The 23,874-nt window shown below is 41.4% G+C and overlaps 2 protein-coding genes across 3 annotated transcripts in view; one reads left to right on the top strand and one right to left on the bottom strand.

The window, feature by feature from the left end:
• nbeal2 (neurobeachin-like 2) overlaps nt 1–11,609 on the bottom strand; it is an 85,276-nt gene extending 73,667 nt beyond the window's left edge. For both annotated transcript variants that reach the window (XM_077209378.1, XM_077209396.1), the window contains exon 1: nt 11,172–11,609. In XM_077209378.1, coding sequence (XP_077065493.1) covers nt 11,172–11,222 — 51 coding nt within the window. In that variant the 5' untranslated portion in view covers nt 11,223–11,609. The remainder of the gene's footprint in view (nt 1–11,171) is intronic.
• Nucleotides 11,610–14,350: 2,741 nt separating this feature from the next.
• ccdc12 (coiled-coil domain containing 12) lies at nt 14,351–23,762 on the top strand. Its single transcript, XM_077209666.1, has 7 exons — nt 14,351–14,506; nt 15,304–15,377; nt 20,315–20,394; nt 20,880–20,941; nt 21,082–21,116; nt 21,246–21,322; nt 22,951–23,762. Exons 1-7 carry the CDS (start codon nt 14,423–14,425, stop codon nt 23,028–23,030), a joined length of 492 nt encoding a protein of 163 aa, XP_077065781.1. The 5' UTR covers nt 14,351–14,422; the 3' UTR covers nt 23,031–23,762.
• The last annotated feature ends 112 nt before the right edge of the window (nt 23,763–23,874 follow it).

Here is a 23,874-nt window from a genome sequence, read left to right as displayed (position 1 = left end):
GAAATATCCGTATTCGAATTGTAAATAAAGTTTTTAAAGTGCCATGTTTAGCCCATTTTTTACAGTCTATGATTAGACCGTTTTTAGTTTTTTATTATTGTTTGCCATCTCACCCAGGAGCGGGCGCTCTAAACATATTGTAGCGTAAGCCCATGACCAAATCAAGCGAATAATAGCCTCCCTGATTTGAAAATGGAAGATAACGCACAGAACGACAGCCCGAGCGGAGAATTCCGACCTCAACTAATCGTCTAACTCATCTAAAAAGTCGAGTCTGGAAATATTTTGGGTTCTACAGCTACACCGTTTACCAGTTCTCTCAACATTGACACACAAATCTGTGTGTGCCAGGGACGTGTGCGCGCACTGAGCGCGTGTTCTCCAACGCGGGGAACATCGCCAATAAAAAGAGAGTCGCACTTGACCCAGATCAAGTTGATAAATTGGTGTTTCTAGCAAACAATATTAAGAAATGAATTGAAATAAGAAATGAGGCTAGGCTATAGGCCTTACTCCTGCTGTTTAAGCCGTCACGTTATTGTTTGGGCCGTGCTGTTCCGATGCAGTTTTTTTCCATGTAGCTTAGTGGCACTTTATATAGATTAAATTGATAACCTGCTGTTTAAAACATTAAGTCAAAAAAAATGTTTTCAGACAGGCCTGAGTCCTGTTTATGACTGTCAGACTGTTAATACATTTGTGATTGAATCTCCGTTACAGTGATTTTTTTTGGGGGGGGGGGTCTCGTAAAAAATCGAATATATTCGAATACATTACTTGATATTCGATAACCGTTCGAATTTGATTTTTCAGAGGAAGCACCAGGAAACAAAATCAAAACAGCCGGCGGCATGGCGCACCAGAAAGTCCGGTGGACGTCGGAGATGATTCGGTTAAAAACAAACTACAAACTATCGCCACTGCATCCTCTTCGTCCGCAATGATTGTTTACTCTGAAGTCACGTTTGATCACGAGGGATTTTGCGAGATTTTCCGTCTGACCTGGGAATGCTCGGGAGTCAAATCGGTTTGTGTGTGATGTGTTGATTTTGCCGTGTGGCTGCGCACCACAGGGCTGGGTATTTAAACAAATTTCACAATTCGATTCGATTCCGATTTACAAGCTTGCAATTCGATTCGATTTCAATTCAATATTGATTATTTTGGATATCAGGTACAATACATAGCAAATTTTCTCAAGGAAAACAAATCTCTTAACCAATGCTGTAAACTATGGGAGTCAGTTACAGTATCATTAAAATTGTTTCATTAGACTACTATAGCCTAATATTGAAGGTAAAGATTTACTGATTTGTATACAAACACTTAAATTACACTTTTATTTATTTTTATAATATTAAAGTTATATGAAAAATAAACATTTCAATGGTGGCTGTCATAAAAACTTGCCCGATTTATTCAAACATGCATTAAATATTGAAGAACATAAAAAATTATAATGAATATGTAATATGGTGCATATATTTAGCTAAATGCTCCTCTTAAGTTAATTTTTCTATCTGACTAACGAGTTCATGTATAGGCTACAAGCTGTTTCACTGACGTCTTTCCATGGTTGAAACACTGATTGAGCGATTCCATGTGACAATAAGGATTTCGATAAGTTGTACTCTATCTTTTAACACACTTTCAGATGCTCATTCTTGTTTATTTCACGCTGTAACTGGTAATATTAAGGCGGAAGAGAAGATCATGTGTACTTGGTGCTGCTGCTTCTCTTGAGCTGAGCTGTGCCAGAGTGATCTCACGCCACAGCGGCAAATCGGTTATGTTTTTGAATTTCGTAAGAAAATGGACATAATTTGAGATCTGAGACTTTGTTTCATATCAATAGTAACAAAGCACAAAGATTTTTGCGTTTATTGGATGGGATGCGAGCTACAATGTTCCATTAATTCATCAACTGAAAACAGGATGACTAATCGATTCTAGGGATTTAAGAATCGATATCGGTTGGTAAAAATGAGAATCGATTGAAATCGAGGAATCTATATTTTTTACCCAGCCCTACCACACACTGTACGACCAAAACTGTTAGACCCGTGATTTTTTATCGCCATGTGTGGGGTCTCTCAGGTTTGGAAAATCGGCCCGACAATTTTAAAATCGTCCCGTGTGAACCAGGCTTTAGTTGGTCAGAATAAAAGTGGATGTTACTTACTTAAAGAAAACTTGTGAACTTGATGACATCAGTGAAAATTCTTATTTTGGTCATACTTCCAAAAAGTAGAATCTGTGATTCCGAATGACAGTATCCACAGCGGCGCGGTGACTGACAGCCGCACATTCTCCTCAAAACATTGGATTCATATGTGCACAACCCACGATAAAGTTGATAATTCTGCAAATAACTGCAATTGCAGATTTCAAACAGAGATGGCGACAAAGAGGAAAAACTACAGACTGCAGCTTTAAGTTTTATTATTATAGTTTGCATAGTAATTTAATTGGCCCCAGTTCAGTTTGTTGCAACCATGATTTAGCTCATAAAAACAGAGTCATAAAACTGCTGATTAAACTGTCAACTCTCAAATCCATAAACATAAAATTCTAGATTCAACAAATCTGTGAACTGTTGACAAGTATACTGCTCGGACCATAGACTGTAAAAAAGATGAAAGTCATAATATCCATGAAATAACAGTTGACATCTTGCACCGGTTACGTCATTTGGCACCAGAGACACAGTAGTGATCCTGAGGTGGAGTCAGTCGTGACTATACACTAGAACATCCTTTTTTGAGCGTTTTGAAGTAATTACTTATTCAAAATAAGTACCTACTCAAGAAAGTAAGCGATTTCGTACGCAGCCTATGGCTTCATTTTTCAGAATGTGGGCAGCAGACTTAATGGCTCAAACCGATTTGTGAACTATTGTTTAGACCGAATTGTTTGCAAACAAATCGTTAGAATCGACTCGGTTACTAACGTAACCTCGGTTCCCTGAGAGGAGGGAACAAGTATTGCGTAAGTAGCTTACGCTATGGGAAAACTCCTTTTCTCGAGAATATTGAAGTCTTTATTACGCATTGCAGCTGCACAGCTGACAGCAATGAACGAAGGAAGCTCGGTCATTGGCTGTGCTGCGGCAACTTGCTCGAACCAATGACGTCAGCGTCAGAGCCCGCCAAGATGGGCGTGGCCAAGAGCTATTTATTGGGCGCCCCGTCATGAGAGTTCTTTAGGTTAAAACGACTGAAGCGAACTAACCAAGCACAAGCACGGCAGCTTACGCAATACTCGTTCCCTCCTCTCAGGGAACCGAGGTTACGTTAGTAACCGAGTCGTTCCCTTTCGAGAGGTCTCTCCTATTGCGTAAGTAGCTTACGCTATGGGAACATCATGCAAAACGCCGTGCGTGCTGAACTTCGCCTTATGATAGCCAGAGGCAGGTGCCTGAGCTGAAAAGCAAAGTTATCATCCAACTAGCCGGCAGAGGCGAGCTTTATATGTGGGAAAAATACTGAGCGGCTTGAAGGCGCTCAGTGTGACACAAGCACATACATAATCTAGATACGAACTCGTAGTTCAACTAGTATCATGCTGATAGTACATTGGAATGCAATGTCGGGACCTGTAGGTTGTAGAACCTGATAAATGTGGACGGTGAGGCCCAGCCTGCCGCCGCACAAATATCCTCGATCGGTATCCCGCTCGACCATGCCCAGGAAGAAGCCACACTCCTGGTGGAGTGTGCTTTGACTCCCCAGGGGCATTGAAGTCCCTTAGCTTCATAAGCCAGCGCTATAGCCTCAACTATCCAGTGAGAGATTCTCTGCTTTGAAACGGCGGAACCTTTCGTACGGCCGCCAAAGCATACACACAGTTGTTCTGTCTGTCTGAATAGGGCAGAACGCTCCAAATACACTCTGAGAGCCCTAACGGGGCAGAGTAGATTAGCGTCGTGTTCGTCTGCTGGAGACGATAGCGCAGTTAGGGAGATAACCTGTGCTCTGAAGGGAGTGGTGAGCACTTTAGGAATATACCCATGTTTCGGTCTAAGGACGACCCTGCAGTCGTTAGGTCCGAATTCTAGGCAGGCAGCGCTTGTCGAAAGCGCATGCAGGTCGCCCACTCTCTTGACCGAGGCGAGTGCCAGCAAGAGCGCAGTCTTGAGCGAGAGCTGTTTAAGGTGCACGGTTCGGAGTGGTTCGAACGGGGGCCCTTTAAGAGCGTCTAGGACAGTAGCTAGGTCCCAGATCGGCAATGAGGGGGGGCGTGAAGGGTTCATCCTCCTAGCGCCCCTTAGGAAACAAATAATTAGGTCGTTTCTTCCCAATGGACGTTCCATTACAGGGTTGTGTGACGCTGTGATGGCCGCCACATATACTTTGAGCGTGGAGGGGGTGCGGCCCGCCTCCAGAAGCCCTTGTAGAAAAGCGAGTACGTTCGTAATCTCGCATGTCTCAGGGTTCAGGCCCTTGGCATTACACCAGTCACTGAACACTTTCCATTTCTGGGCATAAAAGCGTCTCGTGGAGGGCGCCCGCGCCTCAGCGATGGTTTTTAGCGCTCCGCTCGTGAGGTTCCTGGGAACCCGTTGAGGGGCCATGCATGAAGGGCCCACAGATCGGGGCGGGGATGAAATATCATCCCGCTGGCCTGACTGAGGAGGTCTGGCCTCAGTGGAATCGGCCGTGGTGCAGATTGCATTTGCATCAGATCTGGAAACCATGTTTGGTTCTTCCAGAGTGGGGCTATCAGAAGCACTGCGTTTTTCTCCTCTCTGACCCGACTGATGACCTGTGGCAGCATCGCGATCGGGGGAAAGGCATATAAGAGGCGCCTCGGCCAGCTCTGGGTGAGCGCGTCCGTGCTCTTCGTGAAGAAAAGAGAGCAGTGCGCGTTCTCCTTGGAGGCGAAGAGGTCCATCTCCGCTTTGCCAAAGGTTTTCCATAACCATTGAATCGTCAGCGGGTTGAGAGCCCATTCTCCTGGGAGAATCTTGTCTCTGGATAGCATGTCTGCCCCCTGGTTCAGGGCGCCTGGCACATGCGCTGCTCTCAGCGAGCGCAAGTTGTGCTGGGACCATAAAATGAGTCTCCTGGCCATTGAATTCATGGAGCTCGACCTGAGTCCACCCTGGCGATTTATGTACGACACTACCGTCATGTTGTCCGTTCGGACCAGGACGTGTTCGTTTTTTAAGATGTGGAAGCAGGGCTCTGAGAGCCAAAGCGACCGCTTTCATCTCCAGACAGTTTATGTGTAGGCGCTTCTCCGGGTTTGACCAAAAGCCGGAGACAGGCCTGCCCTCGTAAAGGGCCCCCCAACCTATTTTGGAGGCATCTGTCGTTATCATCTTTCTCCTTGTGTTCACACCCAGACTCACGCCTGACTGGTACCAGTCGGCGGCTTTCCAGTGCGTTAGGGCTTTTATACAGCCATGGTTCGCTCTGATTAAAAAGTGGCCCGAACGCCACGCGTGAGTAGGGACGCGGCTCTTGAGCCAGCGTTGGAGAGGGCGCATATGCAACAATCCCAGCTGGAGAACGGCCGATGCTGAGGCCATGAGACCGAGCATCCTCTGAAACCGCTTGACGGGGGCGCGCGCGCCCGCCCTGAATGATGTTGCAAGGCGCCGGATGGTGAGCGCGCGCTCTGATGAGAGACGCGCTGCCATTTGCATCGAGTCTAGAACTATTCCTAGGAAAGAAATCCTCTGGCTGGGAGATAGTATGCTTTTTGCAAAATTGATTCTTAGACCCAGGCATTCTAAATGGCTGATAATCCAAGATCTGTGTGTTATTAACTGACTCTCTGATTGTGCTAGGACCAGCCAATCGTCGAGATAATTCAGTATTCGCACTCCCCTTCGTCTCAAGGGGGAAAGTGCTGCGTCCATACATTTCGTGAATGTACGGGGAGCCAGGGACAGGCCGAACGGAAGTACTGTGTACTGGTAAGACTGTCCCTCGAAAGCGAATCTCAGAAACGGCCTGTGATGAGGCGCTATTGGAATGGTGAAAGTAAGCATCTTTCAGATCCACTGAGAGAAACCAATCTCCTGGGCGTACTTGCGCGAGGATATGCTTGGTTGTTAACATTCTGAACGAGCGAATCATTAGTGCTTTGTTCAGGTGTCTGAGATCTAGGATGGGGCGGAGACCACCATCCTTTTTCGGGACGAGAAAATAGCGGCTGTAAAAACCTGCCTCGCTCATAGAGGGGGGAACAGTTTCCACAGCGCCCTTTTCTATTAGTTTGCGCACCTCGGTGCGTAGAACCTGTGAACACTCCTTTCTCACTTTCTTCTCGACCACAGTGGTAAAACGTGGTGGTCTGCGAGTGAACTGGAGCGAGTATCCGTGCTTTACTATATTCAATACCCATTTCGGCATATCTGGAATGTTTTCCCATGCCGCTGCGTGTACAGATATGGGCTGAATACAGGCTAGGGGCGGGCCGCTGTGACGTAGGGACCCGGCCAGCGAATCGCCTGAGCTCGTAGCTCTCAGAGGCGCGGGCGCGCGCTGAGCAGCTGAGTGAATGGGCGCGTGTGTGCTTACAACAGCGCGCGCTATGTCTGTAAAACTCGCAGCCTGAGCTGGGGTTGTGTTTGACACTGTAAGGACAGTGTTTATAAGTGGGGGTGCATAAACAGTGTTAGGCACACGCGTCACTTTTATAATGTTTCCCGCTTTTACTGGGGATGAATTCATAACTGTGTGAACAGTGCTTGTGTGTAGTGGTGCGTACATGACCGTAGGCACGTGATCTACATTCATGGGGCGCGCAGCCTGAGCTGCGAATGAATTTGGCACTGTTTTGACAGTATCTGGGAATGCACACTTTGTGGACATGTGAACCCTTAGTGACACAGGCAGAAAAATACTCTTTTTGTGTTTTCTGTGCGTCGCCGTAAAAACGGCGTTTGTTTGCAGGTGAGCAAGCTCTGTGACTTGCCCATTGATTGCTGTATGGACATTTCCAGCCGCCTGTAAGGGGACTGGGTAATGTTTGAGCTTTTGCAGAGAGAGTGGTCCGGCTTTTGCGAGACACGCACTCTCTCTTCTCATTCCTGTGGCTAGGACGGCTTTCGAGGCTCAGGGTTCAGCACAATCTTGGGCCGAGGACCCCGTCGCTCAGGAGGCGGCTTGCGGTTGTGGGAGCGCGAGCGGCGTCGAGCGTCAGCATGAGGCGCGGGCTGAGAGGCGGTGGGAGCTGTTCTAGCCCGCTGCGGCTGTGGTGGTCTCTGTCTGCTCTGCGATGAGCTGGAGCGCTTGGGCAGGAAATGGCGCATAGCTTGTGAAGCGTTCTGGGCCTCAGTGAAGCGTTCGGCGAAACCTTTAACCGCCGGTCCAAACAGCCCGCTGGTGGAGATAGGCGCGTCGAGAAACGGCGCCTTATCCGCGTCCTTCATTTCCGTCAGAGTCAGCCACAGATGGCGCTCGAGAACAGTCAAATTAGCCATGGCGCGGCCAATAGACTGGGCGGTGGCCTTCGTGGCTCGCAGAGCTATATCAGTTGCGCTGCGTAGGTCCTTAAAGGCTTCGGGTTCGGGGCCAGACTCGTCCATAGAGCGGAGAAGCTTAGCTTGGAACACTTGAAGTACCGCCATTGAGTGAAGCGCTGATGCAGCTTGGCCGGCGGCGGCGTAGGCGCGACCGGCGAGAGCAGAAGTAGTGCGGCAGGGCTTCGAGGGGTGGGAAGCTTTGGCTTTCCATCCGGTGGTGGAGGGCGGGCAGAGATGATTGGCCACGGCCTCCTCGAGGGGCGGCGTTCCCTCGTAGCCTCTTTCCTTCGCGCCGTCCACAGAGGAGAGCGACGAAGAAAAAGAAGGCTTCAGACGCGCAGAGTGGGGGGCTTTCCATGACTTGGTGAGTTCGTCATGAACCTCCGGGAAGAAGGGAGAAGGCCTTTGCCGAGGGGCCTGCTGGCGCCCCTGCAGAAACCACTCATCCAGTCGGCTTCGGGTTGGTTCTTCGGGAGAAGACCAATCGAGCCCGAGGTCCTCTACGGCCTTCGAGAGGACGCGGATAATCTCCGTATCCATGGTGGAGCCCCCGCTCGTGCTAGCTAGCGTCGACGGGGCGGGGTCGAGAGTGGAGCCCGGCCAGTCGTCCGATGCAGCGTCGATGGACAAGCTGTCATCCATTCCCCCATCGTCCTCGGACGCGCCGAAAGTCACAATGCCCACTGCTCTGCTAGAGGGGAGTGGGTCCGGCTGGGTGAACTGAACCGGCGGTGGGGAAGGCAAGAGCGGCGGTGAAGCAGGCGGAGACTGGCTCGGCGTGACGTCACTGAGCTCCGGTTCAGGAAGCCTCTGTGAGCGGCGCTTTTTCTTAGTGCGCGGCTCAAACAGAGGGGTGGCGGCGATGGGCTCGCTCACGGCGAAAGCGGCGAGGCGAGCCCGCAGTGCGGAGAGACCCAGGTCATCACATTCCGGGCATCCGCCCTTGGTCAAAGCAGCTTCTGCGTGGTCCCGGCCCAGGCAGCGAGCGCAGATGATGTGACGATCCCCGTCCGGGAGAAGGTCTCTGCACGACGCGCAGGAAGGCATTTGAAACAACGCCTCAGAAAATTGCTCTTTTACAAGTGTCGCGGGGCGAACAGATGTAAAGATACTTGCGTGTGTGGCACGCCGGATGGCTCAGTAGGATGGCGTTCGAAGGCGGCTGAAGGTGCCGACGTCCTCGTAGTAATCCCGCTGGTATGCTTTTCGACGGCGGCGAAGGCTTCAATAATCCGGAGGATCCAGCAAAGAAGGTGTTCGCTGAAGGAGATTAAATCTAAAGAACTCTCATGACGGGGCGCCCAATAAATAGCTCTTGGCCACGCCCATCTTGGCGGGCTCTGACGCGCGCGGTCGCGAAGCGTGCTCATTGGTCGCGCATTCAGAGTCGCCCCGTCATTGGTTCGAGCAAGTTGCCGCAGCACAGCCAATGACCGAGCTTCCTTCGTTTATTGCTGTCAGCTGTGCAGCTGCAATGCGTTTTACATAAAGACTTCAATATTCTCGAGAAAAGGAGTTTTCCCATAGCGTAAGCTACTTACGCAATAGGAGAGACCTCTCGAAAGGGAACCGGTTTAACTGATTCACTGAAAAGATTTGACTTGATCTGTTCGCGAATCGGACATATAAATAAATCTAAAACATCCCAGCAATAACATTGAAAATTAATTATTTAAATAATCTATAAACAATAAATAAACAATTCAAGTTTAGTTGAAGTATAGGCTACCAACGGCAATGTATAATTAAAATTAAAACATGAATTACTACACTGCAGTTTTATTACTGCCGTTGATTTTGGTCAAATAAACAAACCACAGAATTCGCAAGTCATGTTGCATATGAACAAGACTATTAGCCTACACGACATTTCAACTAAAAAAGAAAACTTTTTATGCGTTTTTGGCTGATCATTAGGCTACACGACAACAGCATGTTTGGTGCCTGCAACTGCAAACTTTTGAAAACGGGTTTCAAAGTGCAAGTTTTTGAAAACGATACAGCTATTATCACCGTAAAAAACACGAATTTGTATTTTTTTTAAAAAATTAAAAAAGTGACTTCACGCGCATGCGTATTACGTGTTTAACAGAGGCGCGTAATTTTTGTTAACAAAGTGACCTCGCCAACTACTGGCCTGGCATGAATAATACAGCGATTTAAATCGTTTCTGCGGATCCGTGTGAACGCAATAGTATCCAGCTGCAGACCCGCAGCACCACCAGTTTCAGAACCCCAGCGCCAGAACCGGAAGTAAGGGGCGGAGCTTACGTTCTAACACCAGCGCCAGGACCGGAAGTGAGGGGCGGAGCTTACGTTCTAAACCGAGTAACGCCACCTAACGTTTTGGAGCGTAATTTGCTTAGACACGAAACGTCATTATTACACACGAAATGTCATACTTTATACCTATTATAATGATACATTAAGGTATAGTACAATAAGCATTTAAAACATTGATTTTGTGTAATATAATTCTATATAGTTATCCGTTTTATTGTATTATGAGAGTTACTTCCTGATCGTGAAAATAATGCTTGAAACTTATGGTCATTTTATATAAAATATACTTTATTTCACAAGAAAATGTGCAGCATGCATTTTTCTTTATGTAAAATAATGTCAAAAATCTAAAAATAGAGAGAAAATCCGGCATTGTTTTAAAAGAAACCATAAAAATGTACCGTACTTCAAATAATAGCCGAGTCCCAAATAGACGATTGTCTCTTTACACGCCTGGTGTGGCTGCAGGTCTGGTTAAATATAAGTCCGGTCTCAAATAGAGGTCGGGTCTGTTTTTTTGTTTCAGGTTGTATTAAATCTTCTAAAACCCGTCAGATCGTCCGCTTTTTGGCGGAATAGAATGACTGCTGCGCATGACAGGGCGCTTAACGAGCAGAGAGAGAGAGAGCCCCGGCCGCGCGCGCGCACTCTCACGTCTTCAAACAACAGCACTGTCTTGCTCTTTATTTGTCACATACCAGTTATAGTTCATACAACGAGCAGTGACTCACTGTGTAATAAAAACATACCCTAAATATTATTTAAAAGGTGCAACAATTTTTAATATTTTTAAATACTTGCAAAAATAACCATGCTTGTGTCATTGTAAATAATTCCGCCCCTCCCTCACTTCCGGTTCTGGCGCTGGGGTTCTGGCACTGGGGTTCTGAAACTGGTGGTGCTGCGGGTCTGCAGCTGGATATATCTCTGTGAACGGGATCGTTTTTACAACGCTATCGTCTGTCCGTTTTTAGTAGACTACATCGTTGTCAGTAAACGTAACGTTACCTAAGAGACGCGAGGAGAAGGAAGCACGACATTACCTGGCTAACACAGGTAAACACTACAACTGTAAACATCAATCTGATCTGTGATGAACTTTCACCAGTCTTCGTCATTACAACTGTCAATCGCTTTATAACAACATACTAATTAAATATTAAGTGAGCGTCAAATGTTTTCACTGTGTACGTGCACGCGCAACCTTCCCAAAAAATAACCACAGGCGCACTTCCTGAAACTGTTCCAACACAAACGGGAAAGGAATTAACGTTATGGCGAATATGTTTGCCACATAACTATATGCAGGATGCGACACGATATTAAATGACATTGGCAAGTTTGCGACAACATTAAACTCGGAAGGCAACAGGTGTCGAGCGGCTCGCACGTTCGCCTGCTCATGACTCACCTTAGTGTAATATAACATCCACAGCTCGTACAGTCGCTCTTTCGAAGCCATTCTCTCTCGCCTTTCTGTGTATTCCTTTCACTTATGCGTCAATCAAACCATCTGCATATACATCCACAAACGAAGTATCCGTGGATTGACTCAGCGAAGATCCACGGTATTTGGTTTGCTAGAAACAGCATGCTGATGTATAGCTGTCCACTACCTGGTTGCCAACCTCTCCCAAAGTTGCATGTCTTTTAGACCGAGGGTAGGTCAAAATGACAATTCCGAGCTGAGAAACTAGAGAATGTAGAGTGCAACATTTGAGAAATGTCGCCGAATAGGCTCTGGATAAACGTGCATCTGCTAGAGGAATTGTAAGAGAGTTAAACGCACTTGTCAGTGCACGCAGAACCCTGTTCAGACTGCCCTCCTCTCGAGCATTACAGTGGCAGTAGAGAGCAAACCGAGGAATAGCCGGGAGGAGTTCTGCCTGCCTCAAAGCTGCACACAGATGAAGGAAAACCGGTAAGCAATGAAGCATCACAGTGTCGCAGCTTATTGTGAAAGTTAGCAGGGATGGAATGGCACTGCACTGGAGCGCACCTACTTTTCCTGGTGGGATTGGTTTGTGGAAACAAATTTTAAATTAAGAAGTATAAAAGATCCGGATGTGATATCACATTCTGATCTTTTATACTTCTTAATTTAAATTTTGTTTAAATTAATTAAAATTTTGTGTGTTTTATAAAACACATGTCTGGTTTACTATCTTTGTAGGGACTCTCCATGTAATGGTTTTTATACTGTACAAACTGTATACTATATCCCCTTACACTAACCCTACCCTTAAACCATCACAGAAGACTTTCTGCATTTTTACACTTTCAAATAATAATAATTCTGTATGATTTATAAAGTTGGTTCCTCATGGGGACCTTAATGTAGATCCCGACGGTGACACGAGTCCCCATGAGTCTGCCTGCATTCAGGTTGAAGTCCCCACCGGGATAGAAAAACATGAACACACACACACACACACACACACACACACACACACACACACACACACACACACACACACACACACAAACACAAACACAAACACACACACACACACACACACACACACACACACACACACACACACGTGTCCTGGTTTACATGTTTTATAGGGACTTTCCATAATGATTTTTATACTGTACAAACTGTATATTCTATTCCCTGACCCTAAACATACCACACAGGAAACTTATGCATTTTTACATTTTCAAAAAACATCACTTAGTTTAATTCATAAGCTGTTTCTAAGTATGATTTTTAAGGATGGGGACCAAATGTCCAGACAAGGATTTTGGAGATTGCCATCTTTGTGGGCACATTTTTACCTATATAAATTATTGTGTACATACATTTTTTTATCTATCTATCATGTCTATATATATATATAGACTATACAGTCAAACCAAAAATTATTCAGACACCAGATTTTTTTAACAGTGGGTGCAGGACACTATAGTTAATTTATGTAAGTGAAGATTGCAAAAAAGTAAACTGTGACATATTATACCCACAAATTCTTCATACAGTGGACTACCAGTAAAATTTATACAAATTTGGGATCAAAAATTATTCAGACACTTTGACCTGACCATGTTTTGCTTAAGTGTTTTTTCTTTAATTGCTAATGCGACCCTTTTCCACCACAGACTGAACAAAATTAAGGATTGCTTGGTAATTGGTTGACCTATATACATAATTGTTTTTATACAATAAATTGGAAAATAAACAATGTAACTCTAAACTCGATTGTGTATTTCAGATTGTCACGTATCATAACCTCATCATCTGCAGTGAGGTTGGGATTGTGAAGGGATTGTGAAGATATTTCACTGGAGCTTGGTCTTCATTACGTCTATATCGTGTTTAATGTCAATGTTATTTACTAATTGTGGCAAGCAGGACGAGGCAGAGGGCCGTGAGAGAATGGCGCATTTGGCCTGTCATGGCTTATGAAGTATTAATATTCCTTCTTGTTGCTGCCTTTATTGCAAAACAAAGATTTTTTTTTCACAGCCCAATCTTTTAAAAGTAAAATAACACTATTTTACAGTCAAAATCATTTGAGATTTTATTCCATACTATGGCCATTGGATCACTTGAGAACCAATGCAAACTCAATGCAAATAAACTGGTGAGAGCCTGAATGATCTCATTTAGTGTCTTTCCTAAATGTATGTGCAGTGACACCACCATATTTAACATAATTATTGAGTTCTGAAGGCTCTCCTGTGATTGCTGCTGTACTGGAGCGACAATATTCTTTTGATGGTGCTTTGACATAAGAGATACCACAACTTAAACAATACATCCATTCTAAATCAAAGCAAATATTTACCACACTACCACACTGTTAGCCCATTACCCTTAAACAATAAATAAAATATTTAACATTCGACTCATTTTAGTAATCCATCAAATACAAATTACAGTCTAAGGTTCATAATGCACTGTTTGTATTTATCTTATTACTAAGTGCATCTTTGTGACTGTTTGGCCAACATGGTGACTGGGAAGAGGATGGACCTTGAGGTAGCTGTATTGCCATGGCAATGCCCTACATTCCACACCATGTCATGTTCGGTGTGTTTGTTTGCCTGTTTGGAGGACTTGTACACGCCATTTTCTATTTAGAATCTTTTTTTATTTTATGAATAGATCTGTGTGATCATGTAGCCTATTACAATGTGTTGGTCAATCTTTCTTGAAATTACTTTATCTTATTACTTTATATCTTATTTGAACGGACCTAGCATATAGCATACAGCATATTAGTTGTCCATCTTACAAAAGTACTGAATGTTTTGAAGTCTATATGTAGTTTTTCTAGCATTCAAAACTATTAGTTTTATTTTCTGGATTTTTTAAAAACAGCTATTTATCAGTTATCAGCATTAATTATTGGCTTATTAATGTTAGCTAAAATGTTCTGTGCATCTCTACTAACTTCTAATAATTATTTGATCAAATAATGTAAATACAGCCATTTGTTTTATTTATTTATTACTATTTTTAAACATTTAATAAACATCATATTATCATTAGGTTATCACTTTAGTCAATGTATTATAGACTAGTTATTTACATATTATTGACTGATAGTTTACACAAAATCGCTGTTTTCGGTAATCCTCTAGCAGCCTCGCTCGGAAAGACCTTATGATCGATTGCAGATTCATCGATCCTGCTACCCATGCTTTAATTTCACCATGGAGAAGCCTGTGGGGTCTTTACAAGAGCAAGCTTTGAAAAGGAAAGAACGATTAAAAGCTCTACGAGACCGACAGTTTCAAGTGAGTTGCGTTATATAATTCATTTTCTTTAAGACATCGGGTAAATAAAGCGCGTTCACTGGCCAACTTGCTGTAGTTAGCATGTTAGCAAAACAATTAGGCATTTCAGATTGTTTTATGAGAAATTTTGCATCAGTTGCCATCAAAATGATTGAGTAATTTTAATTCTTACTTTTAATGAATTTATTTTCCCCAGTCTATTATCCAAAGAAGTTAGCATTAGTTAATGCTATTAGTTAAATATTAGCATTTCCGACTTTTTTATTTTTATTTTTTAATGTTTGAATGATCATTGAACAAACACTTAAATTAATGGTAGAAAAGCTTGATAAGCAAACATGTTTTAGGATGCAAATCGACCAGCTGTGCTGGTAACTCATAACTGAAATAATCATAATTAACGTTGCATGGAATGAAGATTTGTCTTCTCTATACAATAACACAGGGCTGAATTCGGATTGAGACACTTTTTGCAACTCCTCTCAATGGCAAAAAGTGTCCCAATCACTCTGAATTCACCCTATAACTAGATTCAGTGCTTCCTTAAAATTCATGCCTTAAAAAATTAGGAACAAGCCTGTTATTATCTGTGGTAATCGACATGCCACAAATGTCGTTAGAGTTTAACTAACCTGTTTCCTTAAATGCGCACAGTCATGCTTTTGCTCGGATTCATTGTGCATCGTAGTTTTCATGTGTGTTATTGTCAGTGTTCATCGGAGTTTAATAGTTTTAGATCAACATTTGTATTTTTCCTTTTTGTTCACGTTAACTAGTAGTTGTTTTTTAAACTACAGGGACAGGCAACCGAGGATGGAGAGCCTGTGAGCAAAAGAGCACTGGAGGACTCTGAGACAGAGGACAGACACAGGTAAACACACAGATATAAACTCTGGTGTCACTTCTACCGAAGAATACTGCAAATAACTAAACTAAATTCTCAGTTCCACCATTTAGAAACAAACAGGAGTTAATTGACGACTGCCTGTTGTAAATGGGCAATAAATAATGCTGTACTCTGTTTACATGATCTTAAGAAGGGCTGCGAGGTAAAGGTCTCTTTTGCTCTCAGCTCTATTTTAGGCTCAAGCCAAGGCCTGGAGCTGTCTGCTTTTTTCCGTTGTTTACTTTCAGATTCACAGAACCCTTGTTCTCCCCTCCTCCCTGAGCTCAAGAGGTGTTTGGAATTAACAGTTTGCAAAGGTTCCTAAACACTCATCACCTAATATCTGGACTATGTCAACCTTAGTTCATAGTTCACATGAAAAAAGAAAATTCTGTCCTCATTTACTTGCTGATTTCGAACCTGCATGACTTTCTTCTGTGAAACACAAAAGAAGATATTTTGAAGAATGTTGGTAACCAAACAGTTTTGACTCATGTTGTATGAGACATTTTGTAAAATATCTTCTTTTATGTTCCTTAGAAGAAAATCATACGTTTTGGAACGACATGAGGGCGAGTAAATGATGATATAATCAACCTATATTACTTAATTGATCTACAGTTTTGTGGTTATACAGCTTTTAATTTGTTTGGTGGAGGTTTTGGAAATTGAGCTGATATAGGAAAGTGTTTGGGAGAGAATGTTTTAAGGCGTGTCTCCTTAAACATTCATTATTAAAATAGCGACACAGCTTGGAAACAATGAGGTGTAATTCACCACCCAGCACACTTGTTATTGTGACACTTCCAATGCTGCAATACCTGACAAAGAATCTACATGTCTTAACAAAAACAAAATGACAGTTTGAACTGTCTTTCAGGTTTTTTTTTTTTTTAAATCGGAAAACAAAAATTTAACTGGTTATAGAGGGACATATTTTATGATCTGTTTTTATGGAGACAACTGGAAAAAAGCCAAAATGAATCAAAATTAACTTTTTTAATACTTAAAAAAAAATTTATTCAGCAAGTACACATTAAATTGATCAAAAGAGACAGTAAAGACAAACTATTTCTATTTCAAATATATGCTGTGCTATTGAACTATATATGATTAATAAAATCCTCACTCTTTTTTATCTCAGTTTCCACAAAAATACTAAGCAGCACAACTGTTTGATAATAACAACATTGATAATAATAAGCATAAAATCAGCATAATAGAATGATTTATGAAGGATCATCATGTGACACTGAAGACTGGCATAATGATGCTTAAAAATTCAGCTTTGCCATCAGAGGAATACATTACATTTTAAAATATATATATAAATAGAAAAAAATTATTTTGTATTGTAATAATATTTCACAATTTCTACTGTATTTTTGATCTAATAAATGCTGCTGTAAGTTGGCATAAGATACTTATTTCAGAAACATTAAAAATCTTACTGACCCCAAACCTTTGAATGGTAGTGTAAGTGTTCTTTATCAAGCTTGAAAGTGTTTGCTGCTTATTTATTTCCAGGCTGAATAAGAGGAAACATCCTCTTTTGTTGGGCTTTTTGTTTAAGCTGTCAAAAATCTGAAGTAAGGTGAGTACGATAATGAATATCAGCTCAGGTTTTGAATGGACCTCAACCTTTCACCAGACAGTATTTTGTCAGCTTAAGCAGTAAGACAAATATCAAAATTCCAACTTGACTTTGAATTTTCCCAAGCAAAGCACATCACATTTGTTATTTCTGCACTTTGTAAATTACTTTTGTCAGCAGCCAGGATTTATTGTTCCACTGCTGCCTATTTTAGAGTGAAGGAAGCCCAACGTGGGTCCCCTCGGTTGTTTTGCTGGCTCTGAGAGACGAGAGACCTTCCACCAAACTGTCAAGGCCCTCAATTCAGCTCCGTCCCTTGAGCATTAGTCCCATCTTTCTGTATGTGATTAAATTAGAAAGCAGGATACTGTTTTAGGCAATGCGTCCAAACCCTTGGCCATGAGTTATTCAGGACCTCAGGATGTTCTAAATGCTCACTTAGGGTTGACAAACGGCTGTTGACATTCTGAAAATGTTGGATTGTTTGGCTGTTCTACTGTAGATGAGGAAAGCCAGTGGTCCTGTATTGTTCCAGCAGGTGGTCAGGAAGTCTTTTCAGGAAAGTTGAGGACAGGGAGGCGTTCCCAGTTCTTTGTTTCAGTCGGTTGCTTTGAGTGTTTCTTCCAACGTGCTTCAAAACTCTTGTTTGGGGTCATAATATTTTGTGCTGCTTTCCAGGGCCTTGATGGAGTTTGGCTATGAAATTTGAGTATTATTAAGGTAGCGGTCACAATGCTTTGTGTTGGGTGACGTTGTTTCCATTTCATTACGCTTTATTTTGACAATCCTACACCCTAGACCAGTGGTTCCCAACCTTTTTTTGTCTGAGACCCCCTTTTTCCCAAGAAAATATTTTAGGGCCCCCCTTCACATTTAAAGATATTGTCGCTCTTGTAAGCTTGCAGCAAGGATGACAAAATGTTTTGTTTTTAAACAAACAGTATGTTTATTACTATAACCAGATATGTTTATGCACATATAATAGCGTATAATATTGAAAATACTAACAAAACCATCAGTAGGCCATTTGTAATTTAAAAACGTAAGCCTAGGAGTAGCCTATTAATTGGCCCTATTTGAAATGCAATAACAAAAATATAAGTATTCAAACTGGTGTGTAGGAAAAAAAGAATTAATATAAGCCATTACAAAATGACTGATGTCTGGGACCTCAATATTTGCATGTTATTTGTGAGGCTTTATCAATCAGTGTGCGGATTGGATCATTATGTGTATGACGAGTCACGCAGGCACTGGGTTACACAGCAGCGGCACGACCCGAACCAGTGTAAAATAGTCCCAATATAAACACTTATTATAGGTGTACCATAGTGACTCAGGAAAAGACAAAAACACGGTTTGGAAAATGGATTCACGATGTACTCGCTCATTATATAAATTTAGTAAATTTTGAACACAAAAAAAGTTACGGACTGCTGCTTTAATGCTCACTGTTCAACACTTTTCAAAATATGGTGCAACCCCCCAAAGAGCTCGCTGAGGCCCCCTTGTGGGCCGAGACCCCCCTGTTGGGAACCGATGCCTTAGACTATTGAAAAGGAGTGGTGACAGCTGACATTAACAATCTGTTTGTTCCCAGCCCATTTAATTAGATGGTTTGACTCTACTGAAATTAATTTAGATCAAGCGGTGATGAATGTGGGCCACAATAAGTGTCCACAATAAACAAGAGAAATCATCTTTTAAAACTCTTTTTTAAAAACTTGTAATTTTTTATTCATGTTGTTTTCATATGGTTTTGAGAAACTTTAATACCGATTTCTAAATGTTGGTCGCACCACATGACTTTGATTTGGAGGACAAACATTTTACAAATAAGCAGTGAAACACTTTAAAATATTGTTTTTTTTCTAAGAAATAATATTAAGTTTACGGCAGGTTTTCCCTTCAAGATTTAGATTTTTTTATTTAGGTTCTTTTACATTACCACCCTGACATGTTTGAGGTCCTGTCCCCCCCAAAAATATTTAAATATTTTTTTTAGTTCTATGCTCATTATAGAAGAACAATTTATTGATAGAACAAACAAAATAAACATCACATTGTTGACACTTGACTAAATGCTGGCTCTGATTTAGATAAGATGGTGATGAATGTGGACCTTCTGTAGTAAATGGCTATGATTCCATCCACCTGTTTTTATGTGAATTTTGAGAGATCGCATAAAAAAAACTCTGGATGGAAACTCCAAAATGCGCATCAATTCTTAAAATGCGCATAAAAAAACATACGTTTCGTTTGCTTTGCAAGGCGCAAGCAATTTATGATGTACCAAAAAGAGCCACAGTGGCTTCCCCAATTGTAGAAACTTCAATTTTTTTATTAGTGATATTTTGCTTTAGTTTTCAGGGAAGCGATGATTTTGTTGTCTTGAACACATGGAATGGAAACTGTTTTATGTGATATTTAAATTTAAAATTTGCAACTTTGGATGGTAACATTGCTGATGACAAATAAGAGTGTTCACGATTAAGAGGAAACATCTTTTTAAAAATCTAGTTTAAAAGCACATTGTGCCAGGTTCTTAGAAATGTACTTTTTGTATTAATGTTGGTTTTATGTGCTTTTGAAATTTGTATTCCGTTTTCAAGAAAGGTTTCAGTGTAATGACTAAAAATGTAATGTGAAACCTTTTTAATAATTAATTTAAACTTCTCAAAGTAAACGCATATATTTTTTACAAATATCGTGAATTATTAAAAAAATCATAAGTCGGTGATGAGTGTGGGCCTGCTGTTGCCACTTTGTTGAGAACAAAATTGGCACACATCTCGAGAGACCAACTAGTGAGCAATTTGATGAAAATTAATTCTCTGTCTCCTATAGGACAGTTTGAAACAAACTTTCATCTTCTGTTGATCATGCTGTGAAGAACCCTATGTGCTTCCCTGAAGATCCAGCAGCACATTTTGCTGTAACTTTCAAGGATGTTAATAGACCTGCTGGCTGAGTGATGGCATAATTAGGCTTGTTTCAACCCCTCTCAGCTGCGGTCTCTAGACACGGTCAGGTGCTACATGCTAATTAGCTAGTTCTTTAAAGATGAAGAGAGGCTTTGTGCAATAGCATGGTGAGTGAATGTACTCTCTGGATGCCGCCACAGAATAGACTCAGCACTCGTATAGCACCAGCTGCCCACTGTCCAAACTAAACGTTTATCTGCACTGCCACCTGCTGGTTACTGGGGCTTCCTGTGGTTCCCTTTCTATTATCTTCTTGAATTAATAATAGGTTATAATGGAGGCAGTGACTAAACACTTGTTCATAACTGCGAGTGAATTGCATAGTTTTGCAATTATGTTTGCAGAGAGCTGAAGCTGAGGAATTACACACCAGAGGACGAGGAGCTGAAGGAGAGACAGGTGCCCAAAGCAAAACCTGCATCAGGTGAGAACGCTTCTGGCTTACCTGCACAACAAATATTACTGGCTTTACCTTTAAATTATATTTTCAAATGTTTATACCTGTAAATTATGCTGACCTTTCATGCTGGGTGATAATGTTACATCAGGTAATCAGAGCTGTAAGGTAAAATCAGGAAAAAATTCTGTCATGTACTCACCCTTTAAGTAGTTTCAAACCTGTATGAATTTTTCTTCTGCTGAACAATATTGAAGATATTTTGAAGAATGTCGGTAACCAGGCAGTTTATGGACCCCATTTACTTTCATAGTATTTTTTTTTTCCTACTATAGAAGTCAGTCGGGTCCATCCACTGTTTAGTTACCAACATTCTTCAAAATAGCTTTTGTATTCAACAAAAGAAAGAAATTCATACAGGTTTGAAACAACCTGAGGGTGAGTAAGTGATGACAGAATTTTCATTTTTAAGTGAACTATTCCTTTAATGGTCTTGTTTCATATTCCTGTAGTGGAGGACAAGGTCAAGGAACAACTGGAAGCTGCAAACCCAGAGCCTGTGATTGAGGAAGTGGTAAGTGGATTTTTACCTCAATCCAAAGTCTCAGTTTTCAAACATGATGCCATATGGACAGCATCAGTTTCCTTACACTCAGTTACACTACCGGTCAAAAGTTTGGAATAAATATTTTTTCTCTTGACTTGTGTTCTCAGGATCTGGCCAATCTTGCCCCCAGAAAACCAGACTGGTACAAACCTTCAATTTTTATTTATAAAACACAATCATACATCATATTCACTGTGATTTGATTTTAGTTAAATTTTCATTCATTTAATGCTGTTAATAAAGAAAAAATACTTTTTTGTGTTTTTAATAGGGATCTAAAGAGGGACGTTGCCAAGAAGCTTGAGAAGCTAGAGAGGCGAACACAGAAAGCCATTGCTGAACTTATACGTGAGTATGACACTAACTGAGACAGGATTTCTTAAAGTGCCCCTATTATGCTATCCTTAAGATTCCTAATTTTGTTTAGGAGGCCTCCGACAATAGGTTATTGCAGCATCCAAGTTCAAAAAACAAATTTCTCATAATTCTCTTTGCAGCATCACCTCTTTTTCACGTAGTGTCAGAAATGTCTCTCTCTCTAAAACCCCCCCTTTCCAAGAGCCTGCTCTGCTCTGTTTGGTCAAATGGCCCAGTCTGTTGTGATTGGTGTACAACTTACAATGCGTGTCATATCTGAATTTCAGCTCTGGAGGCTTCCTCAGCACGGATATTTAACTGTGCGCTGCACATTTTATGGAGAACAGCTTGTTTTCTGTTGCTTTTGTAAGACAGTTTACTGCTCCTTAGGAAAATTAACCATGGTTTTGTGTTTCGATTACTGTTTCTATTATCTTAGTTTTCTGACAAATATCACGATTAAATGGTGGATAACACCGTCTCTATAATGTATAAGAATATTACAACAACATACCACTCTGAAACGTCCTGGGAAAGCCTCGCCTGCAAAGTCTGTGCATGAAATCTGTTCTGGACAATCCTCTTGTTTGTTAACATTGTCAGGGTCTGAATCGGCCTCATATTGGTTTGAAATAACCTTAATATTTACACTAGAGAAGAGCTTGCAGTTATGGAGGGGCTGGACATTTCCTGAACGCATATTAAGCTGTGCCAATCACAACACACTGGGCCAGGTAACCAATCACAGCGCTTTTCGTATTTCGGAAGAAGGGGCATTATTGAAATCGGTGTGTTCGGGCCAGACTGAGGAGAGAGGTGCTGTAATAATGTAATTTAAGAAAAACATTATTTTTCACATATCAAGCATGAAAACATATTCTTGTACACCCCGATAACATATTCTAATACACCCCAAAAACAAAATCAAGACTTTGTAAAAGGGCATATTAGGACCCCTTTAAGGCGTGTTCACACAGAGTACGATAACTATAACAATAGTATTAAGTAATATTAAAATTCTGAGATTTTTCACACCAGAGCTATTATGATAGTGACAAAGGAACTATATTGTTGGAATCGCATTCAGAAACAGCTGATGAATGATAAAAAAGAAAACATTGACTTTAAAGAGCTTAAAGATTTAAAGTGGCAAATTACAGAACTGAGGCACTTAAACAGAATGGTGTTGTCCATTGGTGTGGATGCTAATTTAGTTATCATTATTGTTCTAGGTGTGAATGGCTTTTGACTGGTGTAAAAAAAAAAACAATGTAGCACTGAGCATTATCTATCTCTATATCACTTTTATCAGTAATATAGTTGTAAAGCCTTTTTGTAATGAGCTCCGCCAGTGCTTCATGTAAGGCTAATTGCTGTGAGGATTTAAAAAGCCCTGGAGATCTAATGTCTCTTAATGACATTATATATGGATTTCCTGTCTTTATGTGCTCCTCTGGCACACACATTACTACTACACTCTAGTTTTATCTCTCAAACCCACAATAAAAATGAAAGTGTATTATCTCGAAAAAGAAATCTTCTGTAGATCACCAATCAGAGCTAGAGCTCACATGTGTTTTTGAGTCATAGCTTATGTCTGGGCATGTGTGATTTCACAGGGGAACGGCTCAAGGGCAGTGAGGCAGAGCTGGCGGGAGCGGTCGGAGCAGTTGGCATGGAAGAGGGAGACTCCGACTGAATGATGGTCCCACACAACAGATTTTCTAGAACTTTCCGGCCTATTCCCTATTACATAGCAGTGTGTGGTTAAAATGTATTTCTTATGCTGAGCTCAGAATGAGTTTACACACAACCAGATCAGGTGATTATAAGTGAGTGTTTGTGTGAGAGAGAATGATATAGAAAGAAAGAATGAGTTTCATGTGTTTTCATGTGGAGTAAAGAACATCATATCCTTATTTTTTTATTATTTTGTTGTGGTCTATTAGTAAACAATTCTTTCTTTTCTAAATCGACTGTCTTTTTCCTTTCTGGGCTTTATGATAAAACATTATCCAATATCAGTAGGCTTCATTTAAAACTGAACCTGAATCCTGACAAAGAAGGGGTAAATTGACATTTTCATGTTGTTTTTCTCTCCTATCTCATTAATATACATTACATGGGAAGTTCCAAAATCAGACTCATTACAGAGGCGAATACAAAATACCATAATTCAAGAGAATGTCACATCTAAAACTGCAGTACTTTATTACCTTAATATATTTTTTGTTAATAACTTAATTTGGGTACTTGAGCCAATTTCTTAATAAAATACAAAGTCTCAAATATTTGTTTTTCCCCAGAATTCTTCTGCCAATTTTCTCAAACAAAATGATAGACCTACTGTACACTTTTTTGTGGTTAAAAGACAAGTTGTATGAACAGCACAAGTCTTTGACAATAAAGTGCATTCATTATCCTCTCACTGTAACATGGCTAAAATTAAAAGACCGAAGAACTATGACATATCACCTCAAACGTAAACTTATCCTAAACATCCCAGAAAGTTAATACTTCTATATCATTCATTTAAATATATA

The sequence above is a fragment of the Siphateles boraxobius genome, unplaced genomic scaffold (genome assembly GCF_051911475.1).
Source record: "Siphateles boraxobius isolate OS27281-9 unplaced genomic scaffold, OSU_SipBor_1 12, whole genome shotgun sequence".
Lineage (NCBI taxonomy): Eukaryota > Metazoa > Chordata > Actinopteri > Cypriniformes > Leuciscidae > Siphateles > Siphateles boraxobius.
Note: the sequence above shows the minus strand (reverse complement) of the source record. Positions and strands in the feature narration are given on the sequence as shown.

Bases quoted from the DNA above. Each gene is read 5' to 3' on its own strand.
- ccdc12 (XM_077209666.1), top strand. From the start codon at position 14,423: ATGGAGAAGCCTGTGGGGTCTTTACAAGAGCAAGCTTTGAAAAGGAAA. The intron at 20,395-20,879 runs GTGAGAACGCTT...ATATTCCTGTAG, and splicing joins CAAAGCAAAACCTGCATCAG to TGGAGGACAAGGTCAAGGAA. The intron at 21,117-21,245 runs GTACAAACCTTC...TGTTTTTAATAG, and splicing joins GCCCCCAGAAAACCAGACTG to GGATCTAAAGAGGGACGTTG.